This window comes from Aquarana catesbeiana, linkage group LG06, assembly GCF_042186555.1.
Source record: "Aquarana catesbeiana isolate 2022-GZ linkage group LG06, ASM4218655v1, whole genome shotgun sequence".
In the NCBI taxonomy this organism is placed as follows: domain Eukaryota; kingdom Metazoa; phylum Chordata; class Amphibia; order Anura; family Ranidae; genus Aquarana; species Aquarana catesbeiana.
The window spans coordinates 39,686,111-39,701,568 of NC_133329.1; the positions used below are offsets into that span (position 1 = coordinate 39,686,111).

General features: G+C 42.2%; 1 protein-coding gene across 1 annotated transcript in view; it reads left to right on the forward strand.

The window, feature by feature from the left end:
* LOC141147947 (up-regulator of cell proliferation-like) overlaps positions 1-13,639 on the forward strand; it is a 34,150-nt gene extending 20,511 nt beyond the window's left edge. Inside the window, exons 3-5 of the mRNA XM_073635105.1 lie at positions 1,007-1,097; positions 8,002-8,100; positions 9,909-13,639. Coding sequence (XP_073491206.1) covers positions 1,007-1,097; positions 8,002-8,100; positions 9,909-13,639 — 3,921 coding nt within the window. The remainder of the gene's footprint in view (positions 1-1,006; positions 1,098-8,001; positions 8,101-9,908) is intronic.
* Positions 13,640-15,458: the final 1,819 nt, after the last annotated feature.

Sequence of the window (15,458 nt, forward strand, 5' to 3'; positions counted from 1 at the left end):
GAGCTGGGACCACAGTCTACAAGAAAACCATTAGTAACACGCTACGCCGTCATGGATTAAAATCCTACAGCTCACGCACAATGTCCCTCTGCTCAAGCCAGCGCATGTCCAGGCCCATCTGAAGTTTGCTAATGACCATCTGGATGATCCAGAGGAGGAATGGGAGAAGGTCATGTGGTCTGATGAGACAAAAATAGAGCTTTTTCGTTTAAACTCCACTCACCTTGTTTGGAGGAAGAAGAAGAAGGATGAGTACAACCCCAAGAACACCATCCCAACCGTGAAGCATGGAGGTCTGCAAAGGGGACAGGACGATTTCACCGTATTGAGGGTTGGATGGATGTGGCCATGTATCACGAGATCTTGGCCAACAACCTCCTGCCCTCAGTAAGAGCATTGAAGATGGGTCTTGGCTGGGTCTTCCAGCATGACAACGACCCGAAACACACAGCCAGGGTAACTATGGAGTGGCTCCGTAAGAAGCATCTCAAGGTCTTGGAGTGGCCTAGCCAGTCTCCAGACCTGAACCTAATAGAAAATCTTTGGAGGGAGCTGAAAGTCCGTATTGCCCAGCGACAGCCCCGAAACCTGAAAGATCTGGAGAAGGTCTGTATGAAGGAGTGGGCCAAAATCCCTGCTGTAGTGTGTGCAAACCTGGTCAACAACTACAGTAAACATATGATCTCTGTAATTGCAAACAAAGGTTTCTGTACCAAATATTAAGTTCTGCTTTTCTGATGTATCAAATACTTATGTCATGCAATAAAATGCAAATTAATTACTTAAAAATCATACAATGTGATTTTCTGGATTTTTGTTTTAGATTCCGTCTCTCACAGTTGAAGAGTACATATAATAAAAATTACAGACCTCTACATGCTTTGTAAGTAGGAAAACCTGCAAAATTGGCAGTGTATCAAATATTTGTTCTCCCCACTGTAGATCTTTATATTCATCTTTCATTTATCTTTACTGACCTATGTACTGATTGTTTCTGTGTCTACAGGAGCAGGATTTGTACATGATGCAAGAATGTAAGGAGCAAGCTGAGAAGTATGATCACATTAGAGTGCTCCACTATGAGAAGGAAAACAAAGGTATCTTCACAAAACCAGGTGAAACCTTGAACAGGTTGTTGCTAGTGATGGGCAAATCTGTCCAAGTTCAATCCATGAAAGGTTCAGTGAATTTTGTTCAAAGTGTGGCAAACCTAAAATTTAAGCTGGATCCCATTGCATTCTCTGGGGGGGGGGGGTAGTTCAGTTCTTGCCATTTTTAGAGCTAATAGGCAATATTAAAGTCAATAAAGTTATGGGAAGCTGGGCACTGCCATAAGGGATATGTGCCAATGCAGTGTCTGCCCGTGCATTGTGGGCGCCAACCCCCAATCCCTGACACTGCCTCTCTATCCATGCGGCCCCTTTCAGGACGCCGGACACATTAACACAAATGGCGGGGGGTAGGATGGGGTGTTTTTTTTAAAACACCTAATTAGAACCAGAGGCTCTAATAGGCTTCAAAAAAGGGTGGGCTCGGGGCGCAGAGAGTGCTCCCTGATCCCACCCAATTGTGTGACCATAGCAAATTAATTTTCTCTATTTTCACACAACAGTGCCTCTCCGCCAATCAAGAGGCAGGTCAGTGAGACCTGTTTCCTGATTGGCCAAAGTGCCAGGCAATCCTATTGGATGCCCAGCTCTTTAGCAGAAGAGGAGCAGAGGAAACATGAGGAGCGGGCACCACCGCCGCCGCTGCTGCCTGGAGGAGAGGACACCAAAGCCTGGTAAGTGCCGGACCTCCTGTCAGCCACGAGCCACCCGTGGAGGAGGGGTTTGCTGTGAGTGTGCTGCAAGCCACGGAGGTGGTGTGGGGTTGGGGGTGCTGGCAGCTGCAGGCCACCTGCAGGGGGGGGGGGGCGGTTTGCCGCGGGGGTACTGTCAGCCGCGAGCTACCTGCGGGGGGTGCTATATACTATCTGTGGTGCTAATCTATATACTATCTGTGGTGCTGATCTATATACTATGGGGATATGGGCTGGTTCTGCTCCCAGTACATCCTAGGGTAGTGGTGTTTGGGCTCGAAATGCAGCTAATTAACTGATAAAGGTAAATATGTCCTTATTCTGGATGTATTAATATTATATTAGAAGTTATGAAATACACTGAGGTTTTGGGTTCTTTGTTCGTGATACTTTTTTTATTTGCACTAACATAAATTTTTCAGGACAAGCTTTGGGGGTATGTCCCCTTCTTCAAGGTCCAACCTTGAAGAAGGGGACATACCTCCAAAGCTTGTCCTGAAAAATTGTATGTTAGTGCAAATAAAAAAAGTATCACAGACACCTTGAAGAAGGGGACATACCCCGAAAGCTTGTCCTGAAAAATTGTATGTTAGTGCAAATAAAAAAAGTATCACGGACAGTACTCAATTTTCTCTGTCACAATTGCACTAATAGGGCTACAATCAAATCAGGGTTCTTTGTTAATAACCAGTCAGACTGGATAGCGTATTAGCCAGAGATCAGGCCTAAATTCTTTAATGTTATCCATTAGCCAGGGTAAGACATTTTATTACAGTCATGTATTCCAAATGGGTTTAATTACCCTGTATATTATGTGTGACAGAACTAAAAGATTGTGTTATAGTTTTACAATGGCGACCAATTCCAGCTCCCTCAGAGGTAGCAGACACTTAGATAATAAGCCAGTCCTGACTGAGTGTTATGTACTTCCAGATCTTTTGTTTATTATTTACCTGCTACTAGGGATGAGCTAGATGTTCAGGTTGAATATAAGTTCAACTCGAACACCGGTTGTTCGACTGTTCGCCGAAGAACGAACAATATGAGGCATTCGCAGCAAATTTGAGCGTCGCAGAACGCCCCATAATGCACTGTGAGATTGCAGTGCATTGCTGTATGATGATTGGCCAAAGCATGCACCTGACCTGCATGCTTTGGCCAATCCCAGCAACCTCTGCTAAAAGAGCCATAATTGGCCAAAGGCAGGGTGTCTTTGGACAAGCGTGGCACAGGGGGACTAAGTCCACGCCCCACACTATATAAGGCTACCTACAAGGCGGCCATGTGTAGTGTCGTTGGTGTGGACAGAGAGATAGATTGATTTAGATTAAGCAGGCAGGTTATTCAGTTAGTGGCAGTGTATTTCATATAAATACATATATATATATGTATATATATATATATATATATATATATATATATATATATATATATATATATATATATATATATATATATATATATAGTCAGTCTAGTGTGTGTGTGTGTATATATATGTAAATATATATTCTGCATCCAGTGTAGCCTATATCTACAGTGCATTCTGTGGTGTACTGTTTCTACTACTTTTCTGGTGGTGCACACAGTACACAATTCAGTGCAGCCATAGTGCAGTTGCTACTACACTTCTGGTAGTGTACACAGTACACAATACAGTGCAGCCGTAGTGCAGTTGCTACTACTTTTCTGGTGGTATACACAGTACACAATACAGTGGAGCCATAGTGCAGTTGCTACTACACTTCAGCGGTTCTTGAGCAGGTACCCAGGCTTACAAGATCTCCTGAGGCAGGCCAGAAAAGTCTGTGGTCATTTCCGCCGGTCATACAATGCCAGTGCTCGGCTGGCTGACATTTAAAGGGAATGCAACCTGCCCACCAACCGTATCATTTGTGACATGCCCACCAGGTGGAACTCAATGAGTACCTGTGTGAGTATGGCACCAGGACAGGTTTAGGGGAGCTTGGCTTCTTTTCGCCACACCAGTGGCTACTGATCAAGGATGTATGCACTGTCCTGTTACCATTTGAGGAGGCCACAAGGATGGTGAGCAGCGACAATGCATGTATCAGTGATACTGTCCCTATTGTCTTCCTGTTGGAGCACACGATTCATGGAATAATGGACAGGGCACTTGAGGCAGAACAGCAGGAGGAAGAGGAGGACATCCTTACCTCTCAAGGCCCCCTTAGGCCCCCAGATAGTATTCCAGTGGGCCCGCCAAACACACAAGAAGAAGAGGAGGAGGAGGATTGTGTCAGCATGGACGTGGAGGATAACACTCAGCAGCAGTCTTCAAGGGATGGTTTTCAGTCCCCAGAAACCCAAGGAGTTGTGCATGGCTGGGAGGAGGTTGTTACGGATCATGTGATCCTTAGTGACCCAAAGGACTCAGAATCGAATGCCTCTGCAAACTTACACTGCATGGCCTCCCTGATTCTGCAAAGCCTGCGAAAGAACCCTAGGATTCCTGGTATCAAGGAGAGGGATCATTACTGGCTGGCTACCCTTCTTGATCCACGTTACAAGGGTAAGGTTGCAGAACTCATCCTGCCTTCGCAGAGGGAGCAGACGATGAAACATCTTCAGGAGGCCTTGAAGAAAGGTTTGTGCAATGCATTTACAGACTCTGGGAGGTTACAATTAACTGGTGCTGGACAACGTGTTGCTGAGGCTTCGTTCACTCAGAGGAAGAGCAGTGGAAAAGGTGGCCGGCTGACCAATGCCTTCAGACAATTTTTCAGTCCTCAGCGCCAAGGTCTGATCGGTTCAAGCAACCATCGCCAGCGTCTGCATTACATAGTACACGAATATCTAAGGGCAAGAGCAGACTTGGACACCTTTCCAACAGAGCATCTACTGGGTTACTGGGTCTTGAGGATGGACCACTGGCCAGTACTTGCTCAATATGCAATTGATCCAGCGTTCTTTCTGAATGCACATTCAGTGCTGCTGGAGGGCTTGTAGCAGATCATAGAGTGCGCCTGTCCACAGACTCCGTTGATAGGCTCACATTCATAAAAATGAATTGGTCTTGGATCAGCAGCTATCAAGCCCATAATGCTGATGTAACTGATTGAATTTTCTATGGATGTGGGGTCCCTTGTGACTATCCTATTCCTCCTCAATCTTGATGATGATAGCTTCCAACAATATTTTTGGTTTAGGGCACCACCACCACTGCCTAAGGCGCAATATTTCTGCCCCTGTTTAATAGGGGCATGTAATTACAATTTTTGATCTAATATTTAATAGCAGGGCCTGTTCCTGCGTCCAACAAGAGTATCTGTGAGAGGTTACAGTGTTGTGGTACCACCACCACCAAAGGCCCAATTTTTCTGCCCCTGTTTAACAGGAGCAAGTAATTACAATTCTTGATTTATTATTTCACAGCAGGGCCGTTCCTGCGCCCACAAAGAGTAACCGTGAGGGCTTACAGTGTTGTGCCACCACCACCGCCAAAGGCCCAATTTTTCTGCCCCTGTTTAACAGGGGCATGTAATTACAGTTTTTTATATAATATTTCACAGCAGGGCCCGTTCCTGCACTCACCAAGAGTAACTGTGAGGGCTTACAGTGTTCTGGTACCACCAACACCCAAAGCCCAATTTTCTGCACAGTATATAGGGCAGGCCGTATAGTATATATACTGCTGTTCAGAGTATATAGTGCCTGGGGGACTCCCACGCCATTTTTTTTAAAATTTGGGTGCGGGGTTCCCCATAATATTCATACAAGACCCAAAGGGCCTGGTAATGGACTAAGGGGGGGGCATGCCCTTTTTCTCAATGATTTTCATCTATATTGCCGGGACCCGACAATACATTACAGCCGCAAGCAGTTTTACATTACTTTTTTCCTATAGAAATGTCATTTTGCTGTGTCATTGTTCTAAACACGGGAAAAACTGCGCCACTTTACAGGTATACTATAGACACCTCCCAGGCATGATATTTAAAGGAATACTTCATTTTTATTGTTTCACTTTAAGCATTATTAAAATCACTGCTCCTGAAAAAACGGACGTTTTTAAAACTTTTTTTGCATTGATACATGTCCTGGGGCAGGACTCAGCTCCCTAAGCACTTTTTATGGCAATAACTTGCATATAAGCCTTTAAAATTAGCACTTTTGATTTTTCACATTCGTGTCCCATAGACTTTAATGGTGTTTGCACGTTCGAACAAACTTTTTGCCTGTTCGCATGTTCTGCTGCTAACCGGGGGTCAGAGCTGCTTGGTCTCTTGTTCAAAACAGAAAAAGACAATAACAATAAAATGTTGTGGCTGACTTTTTGGGGTGCTGAATAACATGATTGCCTGTTTGGGTTTGCCAGTCCACATTAATAACACAGGGCTGATCTCCAAATGCCAGGATGATGGCCTTCTGTGCATGTGCAGGAGTGACGTCATCCCCCACTGGCCAATGAAGAGGCCCAAAGATTGGCACTCTGAAAAAGATGCCAGTGCCGGTGCAGGACCACGTACGGTTTGAGACCTTAGTTCTACTTTAAAGATGAATTCAAGGTATGGATAATTTACACATAGTTACATTACACATTTAATCATTGTAGCGCTTCCCCTAAGGAGCCGTAAGTAAGCTGGGATCCCCCACCATGCATAGCCAGGCACACCAAATTTTCACAGGCACACTTGAGTTGGAGAACAGTCTGTGACTTTGCTTTTGTTATTTATTGAGGGTAATAACTTGGATAGGAATGGGAGGTTATGGGATGCACATTAATTTCAACAACAACTTCAGGGACAACTTCCTATATACAGTCTCTATATAAAGCTCCACTTCTTCATCTAGTACTCATTTGCTTGCAGAACCAGCTAGAACACTGAATATCAGTCACTCATTCAGACTAAAGCAATGGCCCATTAGAAGCAAAACCCAGAGGCCTCTTGACTGTGTAGCAAAAGTTCAGTGTCCAGCTTGTTACACTCCTGTGGCTACTGTTTCCAACACCACCTCTTCAGGCACTGCCAACCCACCAGGCTGCTGCTGCCCTTTTCACTAGCCCTCCAGGCTAACTTCTCCCCATAGTCCTCCAGACTGACACTCACCGGCCCACTCGGCTGACTCTCAGGAGATCTCCTAGGCATGCTGACCTGCTTCCACTGTCCTCTCTCCTTGCTCTTGAGCCTCCAGAAAGGGTTTCCTCCATGTGTTTTAGGGGGAATTTTTCAGCACCCTAGCCCCAGGCCAGAGGCCACCCCCTAGACTAGGAGGCACCCTCAAGGGCTGCTGACAGCCTCCTCAGCTCTCCATCACCATCTTCCACCCGACTGCCCCTGCTGGCATGTCTTGTGTCTATTTATGAGGTGGCCTGCCCCCTTCCAGCGGCTTTTTGGTGGGGATTGGTCGAGGACCTCATAACTATGCATGGCAACCCCTCCTTACTCCCACCCTCCAGCTCTGGAAGTTTCTACCAACTTCAAGACCAGGAGGAAGTGCCAGAGAGAGCTGCCTGATGAGTCACCCAGCCCTGACCTGAAGTAACCCTGACCCAGATTACCCAGCTCAGGCTTAGCCCTGAGTCAATTATGTTTTTCCTACACTAAGTGCCGGTTCACACAGGGGCGACTTGTCAGACGACCTAGTCGCCTGACAAGTCGCCTCCCATTCTGTACAATGGAACCGTTCTAATTGGAGCGACGCAAGTCGCTCCGACTTAGAAAAAGGTTCCTGTACTACTTTGGGGGCGACTTGCATAGACTTCTATGCAGAAGTCGTCTTGCAAGTCGCCCCGGCAGTCGTGTGCAGGTCGCCTCGGTGAGGCGACCTGCAAGTCGTGCCGCTTCCTATGTGAACCGGCTCTAACAGCAAACCTATACTAACTCCAACACACTTCTAAAGGTTACTACACTATGTATATATCATACCTGGCCAATGCCCCTGGAAGCTGAAAATCACTGAATTAAACACCACTAAGGATGAACTCCGGCCTGTTCGCACACTCCACATGCAGAGTCCACCAGGAAATCGGCATTGTGCTGCGCTAATCACAGGCAGTGAGACATTTCCCAATCTTTGCAGCCCCGCATCGGGACAATGTCTCACTACCTGTGATTAGCGTAGCGCAGTGCCGGAGCTTATCCTTAAACACCACTACTACAGTGATCTCTACTTGCTTCCGGATCCCGTGCTGAGTGGCTGGTCTGCTTTGTGTTTTCTAAATACTTTGCATTTATCAGGCTGGTACTCAGCATGGGACCTGAAAGCTAGTGGAAATCACTGGAGTAGCGGAGTGGTGTCTAATTCAGTGATTTCCAGCTTCCAGGGACATCAACCAGGTATGCTATATACATAATTAGTTGGTCCAAGCTGGACCAATGTAACTATGTAAAAATATACCATATCTGGAATACTTCTTTAAAGCAAGTAAAGTGCAAGTCAGAATGGACTGAACTGCAGGTCAAATGTGTTGTCAAAGAACTCTCAATGATCCCAGAAGCATCTTTAAAGGATAACCACACTTTCACTGAAAAAAGCAAATCAAAAATCTAATATAGCATTTACAGTACAATTACTACACAAGTTGCATTGTAATTTAACATTATTGAAAATTTTCATTTCAATCTGCAGCCACTGTAACTTTCTGTAAATGCAATGCAATATGGCAAATTTGAGGCATTCTATAGACAATTGGTGTACAGAATTTCCCCAATGTCATTTCCTGCTTGTGTGATTGGCTCACTGATTTTCCCAGAAATCTGCACAAAGATACGTGATAAGTCAGGTTTAGGCATCCTCTGCAACAAAATTTTCATTTTTGGTGAAATACTCCCTAAAGGTTAAATAATTCTAACAGGATGCAGACACTGCAGCTTTCCTCATCAGAACATTGAGAATGCACCAACTGATTATAATGAACCAGACCCTCCCTTTCAGAATCAGTGTGTAAAGACATCGCTAAAATACAGAGCAGAAACAGGTAGGTAGCAGGTTTGTTAAAATCCCTGCCATGTACAATAATCACCCATATGGGATTTTTTTCTCAGCAAAGGTAGATTCACGCTTTAATTTATGTCAAACTGATGCCATCAACACAAGTCTGAAGCTATGTGTTACAGAATCCAAGGCCCAGTTGCTGACTGAATGTCCTGGGCTTAGTGCTGTCACTGGCATCTTGCAGTTCCAGAATTGGACCTTCAGGTGTTGCTGAGTCTTTGTGCTGTTTTTTTAGAGGTGCTCTGACAAATAGCCAAGGTCCTAGCACTGTTTTTAAATGGTACCTCAGCTATTTTAAATACCTGAGTAGTATACTCCAACATATACATGTCCTTTTAGTTTTAGCAGCTGTCATCAGTACATGAGGCTTTTTCTGCCAACCAGACATTTCGGGCTCTAGTAATATATGAATACATTTATGCTGTAGGTATATAGAGTGAGCATTTTGTTCCATACCCACAGCCCTGAAGTGCCCCAAGGTTCTAATCTTGCCTGTCTTCTAATGCCCTGTACACACGGTCGGATTTTCCGATGGAAAATGTGTGATAGGACCTTGTTGTCGGAAATTCCGACCGTGTGTGAGCTCCATCACACATTTTCCATCGGATTTTCCGACACACAAAGTTTGACAGCAGGCTATAAAATTTTCCGATAACAAAATCCGTTGTCGGAATTTCTGATCGTGTGTACACAAATCCGACGGACAAAGTGCCACCCATGCTCAGAATAAATTAAGAGACGAAAGCTATTGGCTACTGCCCCGTTTATAGGTCCGACGTACGTGTTTTACGTTCAGAATGATCGGATTTTCCGACAACTTTGTGTGACCGTGTGTATGCAAGACAAGTTTGAGCCAACATCCGTCGGAAAAAATCCTAGGATTTTGTTGTCGGAATGTCCGATCAATGTCCGACCGTGTGTACGGGGCATTAGAATGTTAAACAGCCATTGCCTATAAAACTTAACTAATAATCTCAGTGGGTTTCCAAATCCAGGTACTTTGATGGCCTTGTATTTCTCCAGTAATGCAGATAATTTGCATAGGTTTTCAAGGTAGAAAACCATTCAAACTCACAATCATTGTTTTAAATCATTTATATTGGCAATGCTATGTGTTAGGTTTTATGTTAACATTATTCTTCTTTTGCAGACAAAGCTAAGGTTTTCCATGAACTTCTTGTCAGTTTAAATATGGAGCGTTTATCTGATTCCAAACTGACATTGAGCCACATCCTAGAAATTGGAGCAGAGACTCTGAGTGATGTCCATCCCCAGACTATTCAAGATGTACCATGGCATTTTCTGAGAAAGCTGATGGCCTTGAACAGAACTGCACTTAATACTCAGTATGGAAAAGATACACAAATAATCAATTCAATTAAAAACATGTTTGAGTCGATGACTGAAGAAGAAAATAGTCCAAATGAATCTATTCACCCCCTGGATGTCCTATGTGTTCTCCTCCATTGTTCAGACAGTTTTCTACAACAAAAGATAGTAACCAAACTGTCCATGTGTCAATTTGCCATCCCTCTGCTGCTCCCTGCTGGTGACGGGTCACAATGCACCCTCCTGCTTTGGGCAATGAGGGACATTGTGAAAAAGTGGAGACCTCAGTCACTAACAAACAGTAAAGGGTTCATTGAGGAAAATGTGGTGAATATTTTCATGCCAATTTTTTCCTTTATTCGATTGGGTAAAACTAAACTATCCAAATCTAAAATTGCGAATCAAGTTCTTAATCCAGCCCAACAAAACCATACCTTTTTTATACACCATGATATGGATGGAGGACACATTGAGAGGAAAATATCTGATGGACTGGTGGAAATGTCCTGGTATTTTCCCTGTGGCAGATCTAATGTTTTTCCAGAACCCATCGCAGTGACCAACCTACGAGGAGACCTGGAGTCCAACTGGGACCAATTCACGTTTCTGACGCGAGTCTCATCAGCTGTATTTATATTCATTGAAAGTATTTCTGAGATACAATTCAGACTGTTATCATCCTTCAGTAACACTGACACCCAGTTTTATCTTATTGTTACTCCAGAAAGAGGTAAAGAAATAAACCCAGAGACCTCAAAGCACATAAAAAATCTAATGACAATTTTAAAGATGAGTGCAACCAATATTATTCCCAAAACCAGCACAGAAAATGATGCAGCATTGGTGAAAAAAATTCAAAATGGAATTGAGAATGTTTTAAAAACCTGTCAGAAAGAAAGGAAAAACCTGTGTGGTACTAAATATAATATTGAAAGCCTTCATATCTTTGTTGATGAGAATTCTGTTGAATGTCAGAAAGCAAAAGAGAAAGCAAACCAAATTACTTCTGTAATAAAAGATGTGGAAGGGTATAAAAAGGAAACGCTAAAATTACAGGGAGATCTGTGGAAAGAATTGTCAAAAATAGAAAAAGAACTTTGCAGAATGGAGAAACAAGGAGAAAAAGATGAACAAGAATATCAATCTGAGCTCCAGCAAAAGCTTAAATTACTCCACGAAAAACAATACCAGCATGATGTTCCTGTAGGCATATTATATTTTACTGAAGCAATAACTGTCCTCTCCAAGGCTGAAAAACATTATTTCTTGAAATGGATTAAATTTGAACTGGATTCAATTGCAAGAAATAACATTTCCTTGTTGCAGTCTGAATACAAGAAAAAATGTAATAATAAATCAGATACCTCAGAACTTAAGCAGCTGGATAAGAAGATCTCAGACAGTTCTTTAGGAATAGAACATTTCCTACGTGAGCTGGGGCAGTTTTATGAGGCCGAGTATTTCACAGTTTATACCAAACAGAATAACAAAACTACAAGACATTTCACCAGATTTCCAGGAATTGCTGCTGATCTCCTACTAGATGGATTTCCATTGGAGTTGATTGATGGAGATACCTCTAATATTCCTTTACAGTGGATAACTGATGTTCTGACTGAGCTAGACAATAAAACAGGAGGACAATGTAAAATGAGAGTAATAACGGTGCTGGGAGTGCAGAGTACAGGGAAGTCCACCCTTCTGAACACCATGTTTGGTCTACAGTTCCCGGTGGCCAGTGGAAGATGCACACGAGGAGCCTTCATGACTCTTCTAAAAATGAAAGAGAACTTCCAGAAGGAGCTAGGCTGTCACTTCATCCTGGTGATTGACACTGAGGGGCTGAAAGCTCCGGAGTTGGCCTCTTTAGAGGACAACTATGAACATGACAATGAACTGGCCACACTAGTGGTTGGGTTGAGCGATATCACCATCATCAATATGGCCATGGTAAACACATCAGAAATGAAGGATATTTTACAGAATGTGCTCCATGCCTTTCTTCGCATGAAAGAAATTGGGAAGAGACCCAGTTGTCAATTTGTACATCAGAATGTGAGTGATGTGTCTGCTCATGAAAAGAACATGAGAGACAGGAAGAAATTTCTGGAACAACTTGATGAAATGACAAGAGTAGCTGCAAATATAGAAAAGAAAAATGGAATTACATGTTTCAGAGATGTGATGGATTATGATCCTGAGAAGGACAACTGGTACATTCCTGGATTGTGGCAAGGGGTTCCACCAATGGCTCCGGTAAACTTTGGCTACAGTGAAAATGTTTATGAATTAAAGAAGTATTTGCTGAGATTTTTAAAATCACAAAACTCTAATAAAACGCAATGTAAAATCCCTGACTTCATCACATGGGTGGAAAGTTTGTGGAGTGCAGTAAAACATGAGAAATCCATATTCAGTTTCAGAAACAGTCTGGTGGCTGAAGCTTATACCAAATTGTCTATGCAATACTCTCAGTGGGATTGGGAATTCTCCAAAAAGATCCATAGCTGGATGATCACCAAAGAAACTTACATCAGAAATCAATCTGCAGCCAGTCTCAATACTGATATGTGCAACCAGTTTAAAGGAGATCTTCAGAGTTTACTGTTAGAAGAGGAAAATAAAATGCTGACGCTACTAGAAAAATATTTTGACAGCAAATGTGAGAACGTTCATCTCATTGAGCGATACAAGGAAGATTTCTCCATGAGTGTGAAGTTCCTAAAAAAAAAACTGAAAAGGAATGTGCTTAATAAACTCAATGAGGCGGTTTTAATCCAGAAAGGTAACTATAAGATTCTGGATATTCAGAAGACATCTCAGAAACTGATGGAGGAAGAAATAACAAATCTTCTAAAAAGCTGCAGAGAAAGAAATTGTGAACTTGATGACATAGATGTAGAGAAAGAATTTGAAGAGATGTGGAAGAAAACACTGTCTGATATACAAATAGAGGAACTGACGAGACGTAACATTGGACAAACAATTCTGCAGCAGCTTAAGAATGAAATGGGTGTAAAGGGAGCCGGTATTAATGAAAAACTATCCAAAGTTATGAGCTTGGATAACTATGGGATCAATCCATTTGTTACTGACAAAAGCCATGTTGAGTGGACAGTTTTTTCCAAAAATCGCAATGCACTCTATATAAGTCAGGCCCACCTGGACAAGATAGAAGGTCTTGCAATGAATTTAATAGAGATGTGTGACACATACATCAGAGAGAAGGCAGACAACACAAAGGATTACAGTGATACTTACTTTCAGGAGTTGCTACACATGATCGATGATAAACTCAAAGACAAAACTACTGCAATTTTTTGTTTTTCCTCCAAATTTGAGCTAGATATAAAACTTTTTATCTCTCGAAAAGCATCTAGAGCATTTCAGAACTTACATGAAAGGTTCATTGAAGAAAATGACCCCAAAATTTGCCTTGAAAAATTAAAACCTCAATACTTGGCCACATTTAAAACTGACATCTCAATGAGAAATAGACGTGTCAGATTAGTGCCAATATATTCTGTGAGGCCTGCCTCAAGTCCACACTAACTGATTATATTGGGCATCTCAGCAAAGAAATCATTGCTGACATTCCATAACATTCTGACAATGGTATATTTACCATCAGAAATATTTTTCTGTTAGCTGAGTGAGGAAAGGGATGGTCGGCACTATAGTAGTTCTTTATTAAACATGTACAAAACTGTAAAACCAGCCCACACGTTTCGGACGTTATTCCTTTAGTCATGGATGATAAAAAACAGAACAAGTAACACTTAAATAGTATATAAAAATGCCTCACGTGCAATGGAACATTACACAGAAGATATAGGCATATGAAAAACCAGGCATATAAAAAGTGACCCACAATAGCATGCATAGTTTATATTATTCCAAAATAGAACACCCTAACATTAGTGGGTGCTTCATAAAGATTCCAGATAATAGGGTAATAGTACCGCGCCAATCCCAAGGGTCAGAAGCAGCCAACACAACAATCAGACAAATTGTGCAGTAATATGGAGTAAAAGTGTGGCGCTAAATGTGTAAAAATAAACAGGTGACTAAAACATGTGTAACAAGAAACGGCCTGAAGTGACGCTCCAAGGTTCCAAAAAAATTAATATAAGGAAATATATACCAATCTGCAACAATACGACCTGGCCAAGGCCTCAAGTTGCACAAATTTTAAAAAAAGTGCAATATGTGACCTCATGTATAAATATAAGGGTACACCAATATTGATGAAAATACCTGTAAAGCTAAATCAGAGTGAATGTGTAGCTCTTATTATAGCAAATCGCATATGCGTTTCGTCCTCAAAGACTTTTGCTGAAGTCTTTGAGGACGAAACGCGTAGGGTCTCTTTGCTGATCCCAGCCACTTTTTCGCCATGCTGTTTTAATATTTTGGAATCAATTCTATTGTCATGTTTTTGGATTGAATATTGGAAGATCCGTTTTTTTAATAAACCCTACATTCGTTTTTTTGGATTTACACCATGCGGAGGCTCTCTCTTTTTTATTCCATACTCTGAATATTGCCCTCTTGATCGAGATGCTTGCATACACCTTGGAGTAAGACGACAAACAAGATAACCGGACGGATGTCCAAGTTCCCCTTCCAGCAGGAACATCCCATCGCTTTGGACCAGATCTACACCGCCATCCACTATATGGCGGTTTAAACGTTTTCTGACTCACCCCTTATGGCCTGTGAGTCCACCATTGCTGGTAAGAGTACCTCATCTTTTTCTATTGTTTGGGATTACCATTGTGAAAGAAACCATTTGTATATCATCATGCCACTCAGAGCTGTTTGAGAAGCATATGAGAGATCTGTGAATACTAATATCTGTATCCCTATGAACTCTCCTCGGTGTTAGCAACACGCACTTTTTTGTGTATGCACCCATCGATTGGTGCCTATAATTTATATATATCCTGTATTTTTCACTTATGTTTATACACTTTTTGCAATCTAGTATGTAAGTCTTCTTGCCGTTTACATATGCAACTTTACACTTATTTTTTGTTCACACCCTCCATGTATGTGTGGGCGATTTGCTATAATAATGGCTACACATTCACTCTTATTTAGCTTTACAGGTATTTTCACCAATATTGGTGTACCCTTATATTTATACATGAGCTCACATATTGCACTTTTTTTAAGATTTGTGCGACTTGAGGCCTTGGTCCAGTCGCATTGTTGCAGATTGGTATATATTTCCTTATATTAATTTTTTTGGAACCTTGGAGCGTCACTTCAGGCCGTTTCTTGTTACACATGTTTTAGTCACCGCTTCATAAAGATTATATTGCTTAGACACTAAATTAATAAGAATCATTTAAGAAAAGCATCACAG